The sequence below is a fragment of the Grampus griseus genome (genome assembly GCF_964374135.1).
Source record: "Grampus griseus genome assembly, chromosome: 4".
NCBI lineage: Eukaryota > Metazoa > Chordata > Mammalia > Artiodactyla > Delphinidae > Grampus > Grampus griseus.
The window spans coordinates 91580354-91596822 of record NC_138997.1 but is presented as its reverse complement, the minus strand read 5'-3'; the positions used below and the strand labels follow the sequence as shown (position 1 = coordinate 91596822).

Sequence of the window (16469 nt, the reverse complement as noted above, 5' to 3'; positions counted from 1 at the left end):
GTATATAAAAATAAAAATATAGATGAATCAACAACCAGAAGGTACAACAGTACCACAATAGTAAAAAAGAGGAGGAGGGAAGAGATAAAAAAAAGGGGCAGGTGGGGAAGGCCTTGGCTCTGGAGGGCGGGACCTAAGCAAGGGCAAGTTTTGGGCAGTGGGCAGGGCCTATGCTTAGGACCCACAGGGCTGGAAAAGGCCCTGTGGGCTGTGGGAGGTGGGGCATAGGCTCAAAGGAACAGAAGGGGCCCAGGTATGCTCCCCACCCCTGGTCTCAGAGGGTGGGGGAACTCACCTGGGAACCCAGCAGGATTTCTAGGCTCGAGTGGGTGGGGCAAACGCCCTCCTCTCCTCTCCTGTTCCTCTGGTTTCAGAGGGGCCCTCCTGCCTGCCTCTCCTTTTATCCCCTCGGCCTCCTTCCTATGCCCCCAGGACCAATGCGGCCATGGGGAGTGGGGGCCCTTGGAGGGCAGGGGACCGGCTTGGGAGCTCAGCAGTCTCCCCGTGCCCAAGTCAGTGGGGCAAATGCCCTCAGCTCTTCCTCCACTCCTCCCTGAGGGCCCCTCCCACGTGCCTTTCCTGATCTCCCCAGCCTCAGGGGCGCTGATCCTGTCTGGCCTCCACTTTTCCTCCCCCCTCAGTCCCCGCACGTCCTACCAGTTCACTTGGGGGTTCCTCCCATCTCCTTGGGCGTTAGCGTCCTCCACCAGCAGCCGGCAGGGAACCTAATTATGGGGAGACGTTAACTTGGCGTCTTCCCACACTGTCATCTTGACTCCACCCTGCCCTCTTAGTTTTAAATATTACTATGTGCTTGTTATGCGTTATGTACAGAGCTAGGTGCTGGGATAGTGAACAAGCTAGGCAGATAGTCTTTGCTTTTTATGGAGCTTACATCCCAGTGGGGCACAGAGAATTTAAAGAGGCAATTATAGTACAATATAGTAAGCGCTATAATAGGATAAGTACAAGGAGTACATAGGGCAGGCACTTAACTCACATTGGGGATGTCATGATGACTTATCACAGGAAATAATAGACTGAGATCAAAAAGCTGAGCTGGATTTAGTCAGGGGAAGGGGTAGAGAAGAAAAATGCTTTAGGCACGAGGGAACAACAGGTTCAAAGGTGTTTATAGGTGGAAAAGAATGCAGTATATTGGAGGAACAAAAGTTGTACGGCAACAAGAGTTGGGTGGTAGAGAGGAAAGGGGCATAGGAAAGAATTATGCTAGATCTGTAGGCAAGGATGTGCTTCTTACTCAAGGATTTGTAGACTGGATCCTAAAAGCATTTGGGTGCCATTTTAGGATTTTTAATCAAAGTAGTGACATAACCACATTTGCATTTTATTTATTCAACAATGTACTGGATATCTAGTATGTGCCAGGCCTTATGCTAGGCACTGGAAATACAATCACTGGTGAATAAGGAAGACACTGCTCCTGACTAACTGCCAGGCAAATTGGCAAGTAGGTTGAAAATAGTGTGGAAGCAGGGGAGACTGCTTATGAATCTGTCAGATGAATGCAGGCGAGAAATGTTGTTTGCCTAAAACTGTCAGTGGGGTAGAGGAGATGAGTGGCATTTATGGGGATTTAGGGAGACAGGAAGAGGGAGGAATCAAGAGTGATACGGAGGTTTCTGCATTGTTCCTATCTACAGACCCTCATCTCTTTGTATTACTAAATGTAAAATACGTGAGGACAGAGATTTTATTTTATTTTGTTTTATTCTTTTGTATTCTATTCTATTTCATTTTATTTATTGTTTTGGCTGCGCGATGTGGCATATGAGATCTTCCCCGACGAGGGATCGAACCCATGCGCCCTCACTGTACCTCCAGGGAAGTCCCAAGGACAGAGATTTTAACATGTTTTGTTCCCTGCTGTATCTCTATTACCTTGAACTTAGTAGGTTCTCATTAAATATTTACAATTGAATAAATATCTAACTTTATTTTGGTTTAATATGAATGATTTGGGGTTGTCACGTCTTACCTTTTTTTATGGATAAATTTCTTTGAGCATTAAATAACCCTTAAGTTCATCAGTAAGTGCTCTCAAGTTTCCATCCTAAATTTCTAAGTTTTATTAAGTTTAGAAATAATTACAATTAAAATAGAAGAATTTTTAAGAGTTATATTTAATTATACATCACGTCTCTTTACAAATGATGTAGTGAGTGGTATAAAATATATAGCTTTTAAACTATCTTGCATATAAGAAGAAATACTGAGATATCTAGAGATTATCAATTTTTTTTTCACTTGTGAGTGGGAAAAGGTGATTTGTTTAGGTACATGGAATGCAGATTTTAGTAGAAAAAAACAATTAGCCAGAAATAATCAGTTAGTGAAACTGTCTGGTGTCCCCCTTTGGATGTCCCCATTTGGATGAGGAATTTCTTGAGAATTCAGTGTATGGTTCTTGATTGTTAGAACGTGGTTGCTTTGCTGTAGGTACAAGTTATATGATTAATTTCAATGGGAGCTATATGTTGTGAAAGAGATTGAAAACTCTAAGTAAATGTTAAATTGTTGTGTTCTCCTATTGCCTTCTCTATGATTTTATATCATTCTGTGCCTCAGTCATTACATTTCAACCATCCTGGCTTTTTCTGATTTTTAAACATTCCATATTTTCCCACCTCAGAGTCTTGTGCTTGCTGTCCTTTTACTTAGAATGTTCTTCCCCCAGATCTTTGAATGGTTGGCTCCTTTTCACTCATGTCTTGGTTCAAATATTAGCTTTTCTAAACACCTTCCCTGCCCTTCCAAATCACTTTTGACTCTATCCTGCTCTCATTTTCTCATGGCACTTATTACTATTTTATATTATTCTATTGATTTATTTATTTGTTTGTTTTTATAAATATTGACTCTTTCTTCACTAGAATATTAGGTACGTAAGAACAGGAGATAACTGTCTTAATCCTACCATATACTTAGTACTTAGAATGGCTCAAATATTTGTTGAATAAATAAATCTGTTTTCTTAATAAAAAACAATACATTTTGAATATAAAATGTAATGTTACATAGAAAACATAATTTTTAAGACATTAAAATTTTATTAAATTTGTGAATTAATGTAGTATGTAATATATTAATACTAAAACATGGCTATTACAAAAGATAGTATTTTTACTATCATTTCAATCCTATGGAAAAGGAAATTGGGAGAAATGAGAAAAGTTGATATATTAGTAAGTTAATGGACTTTTTTAGACTTCAGAATTAAAAAAAATTTCTCTAAGTGTTATAGTACTTACATACTAAAATTAACAGTTGTGAAAATTTTCATGTGAGCACTTACAGAGCTAAATAATTTTTAAATTTACCTAAATTTATGCATTCACTTTAACTTTTAACAAGTCAGTAAATCGTTAATTTACAACTACTATGCTAGTAGGATAAGAATTAAAGTTTTATTAGGTTGTTGTACCTTGTGTAAGCACATAGAACTGCTAACAAATATCTATTTCATTTCTATCATGGACTACAGAGGTAAGTAATTTCTAACCAGGCGAACTGATTAATTATTAAGAGTAATGTATATACTTTTCAATTCTTAGCATAAGGGAAAATTGTATCAAATACATAACTCAGACTTCTTTGCCCCCTATATATGCTTTTGTGGTGCTTTTGTAGTTTTTCTTGCTTGCTTTTGGTTTGTAAACCTTTTGAGGGCAGGGGCCTGTTTACCTGTATATAACCAGTACATGGCAGTAGGCTCTCAGGTCTGTGGTTGTTGAGTGAATAAATAAAAACATGCATTCTTTGTTTATTTTTTTTAAAAAAAGAGTAATGTATAATACTCAGCTTCCTCTTTTTGTCCCCAGGTTTCCTTTACCCAGTCATCCTGCTGCACCTCCTGAACATCTTAAAGAACCTTTGGTATACATGAGGAAAGCACAGGTTGGCTACTGTTCATTTTAATTTTATTTTTCCATACCAAGTTATATAATGCAGAGTGAAAGATCCTTATTAATATTAGGACTGTATTTATTATACGAAAGACTGGGTAAAGACCATTAAAGTGAGGTGAATACTATTTGCATACTTTTCATTTTCAGTAACCAAGGATTGCACTTACTTAACTATAGTAATCTTGAAAATGTTGAGTAGAAGGAAAAAAAATCATGTACTATACTGGCCTAAAATTTAAAATATCATAAAAGTAAATATTATGAAACAATTTGTTCCTAATGTTGTGTGATATTAAAGGAATGAAATGGGAATGAACTGACTCACTCTTCCCTTAAAATTTTAGCTTTTGACACTAGTGTTACTGATACTATATTTGAAACATTTGTTTTCACAGCAGGATATACATACTAATTGTATTCTGTTACACAACCTAAATGAACCTTGTATCTAAAATGCACTGAAAACAACTAAAAGTCACTTTAAAAGCGTAAAATAAAATAACTTTAACAGAAAAACTGTAAAAAGCTGTTAAAGTAGAAACTTAACAAGTTCTGTCACATGCCCCTAATTCTTTTAGCTGGGCTTTGCCTTGGCCCTGTGTGGTCTACCTGCCTGTGAGGTGGCATTATTCATGAGCCTTCCTCACAGTGCTGGGGACTGTCTGACTAACACTGCTGAGGCATTTAATGGACCTCATAAGTCAACCTTCTTTCTCTATCATAGTCTCAGAAATTATTATGAAAATTTTCAGATACACCCTAAAGAACTCCAGTGAACCCGTCACCCAGCTTCAACAGTTATCATAGTTCTGCTTCTCCTGAGAAGTGTTCTGCTTGCTTTGAGTTACCATGCTCCACAGTGGTAGATGTTAGGCAGGTTTTTCTTTTTCTGCTTTTATATTCATTTTAAAAACCCTCAAAATTAGAGGGTGAAAGGAAGCAATATAAACAAAAAACATGGAGATATTTGAGGAAATATGTAATATGTTTCTATCTCTAGGTGGTACTTTAGGGCTAGCAATCAGACAGTATTTATTATTGATGTGTCATAAATCATAATCATCACGTGATACACGTATGAAATAATTGGTCTTTTGTTGTAAAGATATAAACTCAAGAAAATAAAACTAAATGCTTAGGTCTAAGTATTTTTTGGCAAAATTTGAAAATTTCTGAAAGTTTTAGAGAAAGTATCAGTTTTAGCATAAGTATAAAAAACAAAGCACAAAAGTTGGTTTCCTATTAAGACTGAAGAGATACAGAGATAAATAACAGGTCTGTTCTTAAAGCCTACTGCTAGTTGCTGAGACTATATATGAATGGTAAATATAGGTATTGTGTATATACACACAAGGAGTATGGTACTCCTCTCTTTCCTCTCCAGGCTTACCTGCTAGATCCAGAGTTGGCACGCTACAGCGCATGGGCCACATCTGCCCTGCCACCTGTTTTTGTATGGGTAGCAAGCTAGGAATTTTATTATTTTTTTTAACATTTTCAACTGGTTGAAAAATCAAAAGAAGAATAATATTTTGTGACCCATGAAACTTACAGGAATTAATAAAATATGTTTTATTGGAAAATAGTCATGCTCCTTTATTTACATATTGGCTATGTCTGCTTTTGCACTACTATGTCAGAGTTAAATAGTTGCTTTAGAGATGTTATGACCTGGAAAGCTTAAATTTTTTACTGTCTGCCTTTTTATAGAAAGTTTGCAGATTCCTGCACTAAATTAGTCCCTTTAAGAGCAAGGACTGTGCTTTTAATCCTGAGCATCTAAGCATAGTGCCTAGCCCACAGAACACTCTCGGTAAATGTTTGATGAAATTCAGTTGACTCTTGAACAACGTGGGTTTGAGCTGCATGAATCCACTTATATGTGGATTTTTTTCAATGCTAAATATTGCAGTACTACACTAACCTGGGCTGGTTGAATTTGCAGATTCAGAACCACAGGAATGGAGGGCCAAATATTAAGTTATACTCGAATTTTCCACTGTGTGGAGTGTTGGCATCCCTAACATCCAAGATGTTCAAGGGTCAACTGTAATTGATTCTTTTTTGTTTCTCTGTTTGTTTGAAATTCAAGAATTGTTTATTATTTATCAAAATAAGGGAAGTGACATTTTTACAGTCTTTTTATGTGGATCTCTAAATCTGCAAGACTGAAGATTTTTTTTGTTGCAGTAATTTTTTTTTAGTATCTTTATTGGAGTATAGTTGCTTTACAATGGTGTGTTAGTTTCTGCTTTATAACAAAGTGAATCAGCTATACATATACATATATCCCCATATCTCTTCCCTCTTGCATCTCCCTCCCAGCCTCCCTATCCCACCCCTCTGGGTGGTCACAAAGCACTGAGCTAGTCTCCCTGTGCTATGTGGCTGCTTCCCACTAGCTATCTATTTTACATTTGGTAGTGTATATGTGTCAGTGCTACTCTTTCTCTTTGTCCCAGCTTACCCTTCCCTCTCCCCGTGGCCTCAGGTCCACTCTCTATGTCTACCTCTTTATTCCTGTCCTGCCCTTAGGTCATCAGAACCTTTTCTTTTCTTTTTTTTACATTCCATATATATGTGTTAGCATATGGTATTTGTTTTTCTCTTTCTGACTTAACTTCACTCTGTATGACAGACTCTAGGTCCATCCACCTCACTACAAATAACTCAATTTCATTTCTTTTTATGGCTGAGCAATATTCCATTGTATACATGTGCCACATCCTCTCAATCCATTCATCTGTTGATGGACACAAAGGCTGCTTCCATGTCCTGGCTATTGCAAATAGAGCTGCAATGAACATTGTGGTACATGACTCTTTCCGAACTATGGTTTTCTCAGGGTATATGCCCAGTAGTGGGATTGCTGGGTCATATGGTAGTTCCGTTTTTAGTTTTTTAAGGAACCTCCATACTGTTCTCCATAGTGGCTGTATCAATTTACATTCTCACCAACAGTGCAAGAGGGTTCCCTTTTCTCCACACCCTCTCCAGCATTTATTGTTTGTAGATTTTTTGATGATGGCCATTCTGACCGGTGTGAGATGACACCTCATTGTAGTTTTGATTTGCATTTCTCTAATGATTAGTGATGTTGAGCAGTCTTTCATGTGTTTGTTGGCAATCTGTATATCTTCTTTGGAGAAATGTCCATTTAGGTCCTCTCCTCATTTTTGGACTGGGTTGTTTGTTTTTTTGATATTAAGCTGCATGAGCTGCTTGTATATTGTGGAAATTAATCCTTTGTCAGTTGCTTCGTTTGCAAATATTTTCTTCCACTCTGAGGGTTGTGTTTTCATCTTGTTTATGGTTTCCTTTGCTGTGCAACAGCTTTTAAGTTTCATTAGGTCCCATTTGTTTATTTTTGTTTTTATTTCCATTTCTCTAGGAGGTGGGTCAAAAAGGATCTTGCTGTGATTTATGTCATAGAGTGTTATGCCTATGTTTTCCTCTAAGAGTTATATAGTGTCTGGCCTTACATTTAGGTCTTTAATCCATTTTGCGTTTATTTTTGTATACGGTGTTAGGGAGTGTTCTAATTTCATTCTTTTATATGTACCTGTCCAGTTTTCCCAGCACCACTTATTGAAGACGCTGTCTTTTCTCCATTGTATAGTCTCGCCTCCTGTATCAAAGATAGGGTGACCATATGTGCGTGGGTTTATCTCTGGGCTTTCTATCCTGTTCCATTGATCTATATTTCTGTTTTTGTGCCAGTACCATGCTCTCTTGATTACTATAGCTTTGTAGTATAGTCCAATGTCAGGGAGCCTGATTACTCCAGCTCTGTTTTTCACTCTCAAGATTGCTTTGGCTATTCAGGGTCTTTGTGTTTCCATACAAATTGTGCATTTTTTTGTTCTAGTTCTGTGAAAAATGCCATTGGTGGTTTGATAGGGATTTCATTGAATCTGTAGATTGCTTTGGGTAGTATATTCATTTTCACAATGTTGATTCTTCCAATCCAAGAACATGGTATATCTCTCCATCTGTTTGTATCATTTTTAATTTCTTGCATCAGTGTCTTATAGTTTTCTGCATACAGGTCTTTTGTCTCCTTAGGTAGGTTTATTCCTAGTTATTTTATTCTTTTTGTGCAGTGGTAAATGGGAGTGTTTCCTTAATTTCTCTTTCAGATTTTTCATCATTAGTGTATAGGAATGCAAGAGATTTCTGTGCATTAATTTTGTATCCTGCTACTTTACCATGTTCATTGAGTAGCTCTGATAGTTTTCTGGTAGCATCTTTAGGATTCTCTATATAGTATCATGTCATCTGCAAACAGTGACAGCTTTACTTCTTCTTTTCTGATTTGGATTCCTTTTATTTGTTTTTCTTCTCTGATGGCTGTGGCTAAAACTTCCAAAACTATGTTGAATAAAGGTGGTGAGAGTGGGCAACTTTGTCTTGTTCCTGATCTTAGAGGAAATTGTTTCCGTTTTTCACCATTGAGAATGATGTTGGCTGTGGGTTTGTCATTTATGGCCTTTATTATTTTGAGATAGGCTCCCTCTATTCCTACTTTCTGGAGAGTTTTTATCATAAATGGGTGTTGAATTTGTTGAAAGGTTTTTCTGCATCTATTGAGATTATCATGTTTTTTATCCTTCAGTTTGTTAATATGATGTATCACATTGATTGATTTGCATATATTGAAGAATCCTTGCATTCCTGGGATAAACTCCACTTCATCATGGTGTATGATCCTTTTAATGTGCTGTTGGATTTTGTTTCCTAGTTTTTTGTTGAGGTTTTTTGCATCTATGTTCATCAGTGATATTGGCCTGTAGTTTTCTTTTATTGTGACATCTTTAACTGGTTTTGGTATCAGGGTGATTGTGGCCTCGTAGAATGAGTTTGGGAGTGTTCTTCCCTCTGCTATATTTTGGAAGACTTTGAGAAGGATAGGTGTTAGCTCTTCTCTAAATGTATAATAGAATTTGCCTGTGAAGCCATCTGGTCCTTGGCTTTTGTTCTTGGAAGATTTTTAATCACAGTTTCAATTTCAGTACTTGTGATTGGTCTGTTTATATTTTCTAATTCTTCCTGGTACAGTCTTGGAAAATTGTACCTTTCCAAGAATTTGTCCATTTCCTTATAGTTGTCCATTTTATTGGCATATGGTTGCTTGTAGTAATCTCTCATGATCCTTTGTATTTCTGCAGTGTCAGTTGTTACTTCTCCTTTTTCATTTCTAATTCTATTGATTTGAGTCTTCTCCCTTTTTTTCTTGATGAGTCTGGCTAATGGTTTATCAATTTTGTTTATCTTCTCAAAGAACCAGCTTTTAGTTTTATTAATCTGTGCTATTTCCTTTGTTTCTTTTTCATTTATTTCTGATCTGATCTTTATGATTTCTTTCCTTCTGCTAACTTTGGTGTTTTCTTGTTTTTCTTCCTCTAATTGCTTTAGGTGTACGTTTAGGTTGTTGATTTGAGATGTTTCTTCTTTCTTGAGGTAGGATTGTATTGCTATAAACCTCCCTCTTAGAACTGCTTTTGCTGCATCCCACTGGTTTTGGGTCGTCGTGTTTTCACTGTCATTTGTTTCTAGGTATTTTTTGATTTCCTCTTTGATTTCTTCAGTGATCTCTTGGTTATTTAGTAGCATATTGTTTAGCCTCCATGTGTTTGTATTTTTTACTGTCTTTTTTCCTGTAAGTGATATCTAGTCTCATAGACTTGTGGTCGGAAAAGATACTTGATATGATTTCAATTTTCTTAAATTTACCAAGGCTTGATTTGTGACCCAAGATATGATCTATCCTGGGGAATGTTCCATGAGCACTTGAGAAGAAAGTGTATTCTGTTGTTTTTGGATGGAGTGTCCTATAAATATCAGTTTAGTCCATCTTGTTTAATGTGTCATGTAAAGCTTGTGTTTCCTTATTTATTTTCATTTTGGATGATCTGTCCATTGGTAAAAGTGAGGTGTGAAAGTCCCCTACTATGATTTAGTTACTGTCGATTTCCCCTTTTATGGCTGTTAGCATTTGCCTTATGTACTGAGGTGCTCCTGTGTTGGGTGCATAAATATTTACAATTGTTATGTCTTCTTCTTGGATTGATGCCTTGATAGTTATGTAGTGTCCTTCTTGGTCTCTTGTCATAGTCTTTATTTTAAAGTCTATTTTGTCTGATATGAGAATTGCTACTCCAGCTTTCTTTTGATTTCCTTTTGTGTGGAATATCTTTTTCCATCCCCTCACTTTCAGTCTGTATGCGTCCCTAGGTCTGAAGTGGGTCTCTTGTAGACAGCATATATACGGGTCATGTTTTTGTATCCATTCAGCCAGCCTATGTCTTTTGGTTGGAGCATTTAATCCATTTACATTTAAGGTATTATCAATATATATGTTCCTATGAACAATTTTCTCAATTGTTTTGGGTTTGTTTTTGTAGGTCATTTCCTTCTCTTGTGTTCCCTGCCCAGAGAAGTTCCTTTAGGATTTGTTGTAATTCTGGTTTAGTAGTGCTGAATTCTCTTTTGCTTGCCTGTAAAGGTTTTAATTTCTCTGTTGAATCTGAATGAGATCCTTGCTGGGTAGAGTAATCTTGGTTGTAGATTTTTCCCTTTCATCACTTTAAATATGTCCTGCCACTCCCTTCTGGCTTGCAGAGTTTCTGCTGAAAAGTTAGCTGTTAACCTTATGGGGATTCCCTTGTATGTTATTTGTTGTTTTTCCCTTGCTGCTTTTAATATTTTTTCTTTGTATTTAATTTTTGATAGTTTGATTAATATGTGTCTTGGCGTGTTTCTCCTTGGATTTATCCTGTATGGGAGTCTATGCACTTCCTGGACTTTACTGACTAATTCCTTTACTATGGTAGGGACGTTTTCAACTATAATCTCTTCAAATATTTTCTTAGACCCTTTCTTTTACTCTTCTTCTTCTGGGACCCCTATAATTTGAATGTTGGTGCATTTATTATTGTCCCAGAAGTCTCTGAGACTGTCCTCAATTCTTTTCATTTTTTTTTTCTTTATTCTGCTCTGCGGTAGTTAGTTCCACTATTTTATCTTCCAGGTCATTTATCTGTTCTTCTGCCTCAGTTATTCAGCTATTGATTCCTCCTAGAGAATTTTTAATTTCATTTATTGTGGTGTTCATCATTGTTTGTTTGCTCTTTAGTTCTTCTTGTTCCATGTTAAACGTTTCTTGTATTTTCTCTGTTCGATTTCCAAGATTTTGGATCATCTTTACTATCATTATTCTGAATTCTTTTTCAGGTAGACTGCCTATTTCCTCTTCATTTGTTTGGTCTGGTGGGTTTTTTCCCTGCTCCTTCATCTGCTGCATATTTCTCTGTCTTCTCATTTTGTTTAACATACTGTGTTTGGGGTCTCCTTTTCGCAGGCTGCAGGTTCGTAATTCCCATTGTTTTTGGTGTCTGCCCCCAGTGGGTGAGGTTGGTTCAGTGGGTTGTGTAGGCTTCCTGGTGGAGGGGACTGGTGCCTGTGTTCTGGTGAGTGGGGGTTTATCTTGTCTTTCTGGTGGGCCAGCCACATCCAGTGGTGTGTTTTGGGGTGTCTGTGAACTTAGTATGTTTTTAGGCATCCTCTCTGCTAATGGGTGAGGTTGTGTTCCTGTCTTGCTAGTTGTTTGGCATGGGGCATCCAGCACTGGAACTTGCTGGCCGTTGAGTGGAGCTGGGTCTTAGCATTGAGACTGAGCTCTCTGGGAGAGCTCTCGCTGATTGATATTACATGGGACCAGGAGGTCTCTGGTGGTCCAGTGTCCTGAACTTGTCTCTCCCACCTCAGAGGCTTAGGCCTGATATGGCCTGGAGCACCAAGACCCTGTCAGCCACACAGCTCAGAAGAAAAGGGAGAAAAAAAAGAAAGAAAAATAAATTTTAAAAAAATAAATAAGTAAAATTATTAAAATAAATAATAATTTTAAAAAAGAGAGTAACCAAACCAATAAACAAATCTACCAATGATAACAAGCGCTCAAAACGAAACTAAGATAAACATAAAAATCAGAAACAAGTCAGTCGCAGACACCAAACCCCTAGTCTGCAGTTGCTCCCAAAGTCCTCCCCCTCCATTTTGGGATGTTGTCTATTCAGGCATTCCACAGATTCAGGGTACCTCAAGTTGATTGTGGGGATTTAATCTGCTGCTCCTGAAGCTGCATGGAGAAATTTCCCTTTCTCTTCTTTGTTCGCACAACTCCTGGGGTTCAGCCTTGGTTTTGGCCCCATGTCTGTGTGTGGGTCGCCCTCAGGCATCTGTTCCTGCCCAGACAGGACGGGGTTAAAACAGCGGCTGATTAGCGGGCTCTTGCTCATTCAGGCCTTTTGGGAAGTCTGAGGTCTTCTGCCAATGTTCAGTAAGTGTTCTGTAGGCGTTGTTCCACGTGTAGATGTATTTTTGATATATTTGTGGGGAGGAAGGTAATCTCCACCTCTTACTCCTCTGCCATCTTGAAGGTCCCTCACTACTAACTTTTATAACTACCAACTTTGAATCTGTCTTTCTCCTTATGTACCTTCAATTCTATTAACTTTAACCTCAAGCAGATGAACCCTTATAATGTGTCTCACTGCCTTCTAACAGACCTTCAGTGATTGCCAATTGCCTAACAAATGACGTTTTTACTCCACAGCCCACCATTTAAGAGTTTTACTATCTGTCTGCAGCTGCTCCTTCCACTTTATCAGTCTCTGCTGTCTTGTAACTGCCGTTTGTGCCATTCCAAGTGAATCATTTTGCCTTTCCTCTTGCATCTTTAACACTTACTTTGTTTTCCTGTCACGGAAAGCCCTCTGCCTGCTTTACATTATGTAAATCCCATCTATTTTGTGTCAACTCAGATGGCGTCTCTTCTCTGACGTTGTTATTACCCTGTTGAAAGGATCTCTCCCTCTTTTGCACTCTTGTAGCACACTGTCATTTCATGGCCTTCATTCACAAATTGCATTCTATTATAGTAATTTCTGTACGCATCTTTCTGTCTTTTCCTATAAGCCTCTGGAAAGCAGTAACAATTTTAAAAAGACTTTTGTGTAACTGTTACCTCTAGTATACTGACCTTTATGTAGCAGGAGCTTAGTAAGTTTATAATGAATCAATAAGTAAAGGCATTTACCATCCTTCCTAGCAATTATTACAATATTTACTTAAAAGATATTTACTGAATGCCTACGAGTAGAAGACACTCTGCTATGTGCTGTGAAGATTCAGAAATAAATTAGATACAGATTATGCCTTCAGGTAACTTCATGATTTAATAATTGAAATAAGACTTGGACATATGTACCTATAACATAAGGTAGAAAGTGCTATGTGCTATAGGGAAGATGGCTAGGAAGTTTTTTGGGCTGATGAGGGGAAGAGACTCCTTATACTGCATCAGCATTTTCCAGAGTGTTTTATACTGAATCCTAGCCCTGAGAGATACTCCATAAAAGGGGGGTCCAGGGACAAATAAGTTTGGGGATGGAAGTACACATTGTTTTCCTCTTGGTGAATCACAATTTATTATTTTTAGTGGGCTTGATTTTTTACAAGAGTTTTAGATTTACAGAAAAATTGAGAAGACAGTACAGAGAGTTCCCATGGAACCCGTACCCAGTTTCCCTATTAACATCTCACATTACTATGGTACATTTATATTTGTTACACTTAGTGAACTAATATTAATACAGTATTAATAACTAAAGTTCATACTTTATTCAGATTTCCTTAGTTTTAACCTCATATCCTTTTTCTGTTTTAGGATTCCATCCAGGATACCACATTACATTTGGTTGTCATGTCTCCTTAGGCTCCTCTTGGCTATGCCAGTTTCTCAGACTTTCCTTGTTTTTGATGACCTTGACAGTTTTGAGAAGTACTGGTCAGGTATTTTGTAGAATATCCCTCTCTTGGAATTTGTCTAATGTTTTTCTCATTATTAGACTAGGGTTGTGGGTTTTTTGGAGGAAGATCACAGATATAAAATGCCATTTATAGTCATTAGATTATATCATGGTATATACTATCAGTATGATATATCACTGTTGATGTTGACCTTGATTGCCTGATTGAGGTATTATTTGTGAGGTTTTTCCACTGTAAAGCTACTCTTCCCCCCACCCCCTTTGTATGTATACTGTACTGTCTGGAAGGAAGTCATGGTCCACACTTGAGGAGAAGTTATGTTCCACCTCCCTGAGGTGGGGAGTATCTACAGAAATTATTTGGAATTCTTCTTCATGGAAGAGTTGTCTCCTCTCCCCCATTTATTTATTTATTCAATCATTTATTTTTATCAGTAGGGACTCATGGATATTTATTTTATACTTTTTTTAAATCTAATACTCCTTAATTTTGTTGCTTACAATTTCTTTTGGCATGTTAACAGCTCAGAGAGGTTCTGCAATAAAGAAACCGTTTAATTTTTATTTAATCTAGTGTTGTTCAAACTTATGTAATCTATTTCCATATAAAATACTTTGGGAACTATTTTGCTACACCTTTCACAGGAAGCAATATTTGAAGAAACTTATATGCAGTGTGATAAATATAAGTGCGTAAGTTTTCTTGTGAGATAATAGTAGTAAGCACATAGAGCTCTAATTACGTGCCAGGTACCATTCTAGTGCTTTACAAGTATTCACTCATTTAATATTTATGCTGACTCTATGAAATGAGTCACTCTTACGGTCTTAGATGGGGCCAACTTTACCAAACTACTCAGTGGAAGACCTGTAATTTGAATCTGGACAGCCGCTCCAGAATCTACACTACCTGACGATATTTAGCCTATTTCTGTATCCAGTCCAGAAATGCCCAGACAAACTCAAGATGTGCTGTGTGGTTGAATTTATCCTATTCACTGTCAATCGAGTAACCTTAGCAAAAATGAGAATTTTGCTAGTTTTACATTACTTCAATTCACATCCCCTTCCTAATTGGCCTTTCTACCTTCTGTATTGTCACTCCATTTCTGAAAACCTCTAAGACTTTTAGGATAGAGCTCCAATTCCTTACTTTTGCTTAAAAAGCTATAAGTGATCTTGCCCCTTTTTACTGTTCAGGTCTCATCTTTTGCCTCCTCACACTGTCCCTCCCCCTACTGCCACTCCCATGCCCACTTCCACACACGTATGTTCTCTCTCTCTAGTCATCCTTGATCTCCTCAGTTGTTCCCCAGCAGGAGAACCTGTGCTCATGCTTTTGCTTCTACCCAAAACTGCCTACCCTCAAATCCCACATATTTTTGGCTAACTTCTGCATATTCTTCAGGTCCTGTGTTAGATGATAGTTTCTTTGGGAAGGACTTCTGACCCCTACTTCTCAGATACTCAGATATTTATCCTGTTTCTCCAATCTTCCACATGGGAGGCACCCTATACTTCCCACCACAATACTTGGGTTGTCTGTATCATCACTAGATTCTGTAGAGCAGGGCCAGTGTCTTTCTTTTCACAATTGTATCTGCAACATCTGGCATAGGGCCTAGCCCATGGTAGACGCTCAATAGATGTTTTTTTAAAATAATGAATGAATTGAATAATCAAAAACTGCAAAGTATTCCCTTTTAGAAAATATTCATACCCTTATCCCTAGTAATTTCATTTCTCAGACCCTAAAGGAAAGAATCAGAGAAACACAGAAATTCATGTTCATGATAATAGTAAAAAATTTTAAGACATCTAAACGAACAGCAATAGGGCCTGCTTAAATATAATATGGAAACTCCAAAAGACAATGTTATACAGGCATCAGAAATGACATTTTTGAAGAAATATAATGACATGGGAAATTGCATATGATATAATCTTAAATGGAAAAGCAAACTATAAAAACAAAATAATTCTGCTTTCATTAAATGTATATATATGCGTGTGTATATTCATACACACATGTACATCTCAATTGTACACATTCATGCATAGAAAAAAATGAAGAGAATAAAATGGTAACAGTGGTTATTTTGGCGGATTGAAATCTATGAGTGCTTATTTATTATTTTATTCTTTACATATTATTGTTTTTCCAACTATCTTGAATAAATGTGTTACTTTTATAATCGGAGAATTACTAAAACCTTTTTCCATTAGATAGCTGGATGATTATTATTTTGTTTTACTTTATTCTTTTCAAGGTGAAGAAAGTAATTTTAAACTTTATAATTTCATAGTTGTTTGCGTGTTATATATTTATTATGTATTTTTTAATGACTTCTTATTTATTTTCATTACTATGAAAAAGTAACAAGGTGATAGTTAATACCCATTTAAAGATTTCAATACAGTTGCAGTTCTTTTGTGAATCTTTTGCCTCTCATGGCTTAGAAACTACTGTATTTATAAAACTCTTGAAATACTTTGAGTTAATACCATAGATTCCAGTTATTAGGGAAACTGATTAGAATGCAACAATAATTTCATTTAGAGAGGATATGGGTTTAGGTAAAAGGTAATGTCTTCCTATTTAAACATTTTAAATGTAAAATGCCATTCATTTTCCTTTTAAACAACATTTTAAAAGATCTTTATTTTATAAGTCTTTGGGGTAGAAACTATTACTTTCTTCTTATTTTGT

General features: G+C 36.9%; 1 protein-coding gene across 1 annotated transcript in view; it reads left to right on the top strand.

Annotated features, from left to right (window-relative positions):
* The window catches only part of TBC1D19 (TBC1 domain family member 19), a 155033-nt gene that overhangs the window by 45551 nt on the left and 93013 nt on the right, over window positions 1-16469 (top strand). Inside the window, exon 4 of the mRNA XM_082653432.1 lies at window positions 3843-3918. Coding sequence (XP_082509558.1) covers window positions 3843-3918 — 76 coding nt within the window. The remainder of the gene's footprint in view (window positions 1-3842; window positions 3919-16469) is intronic.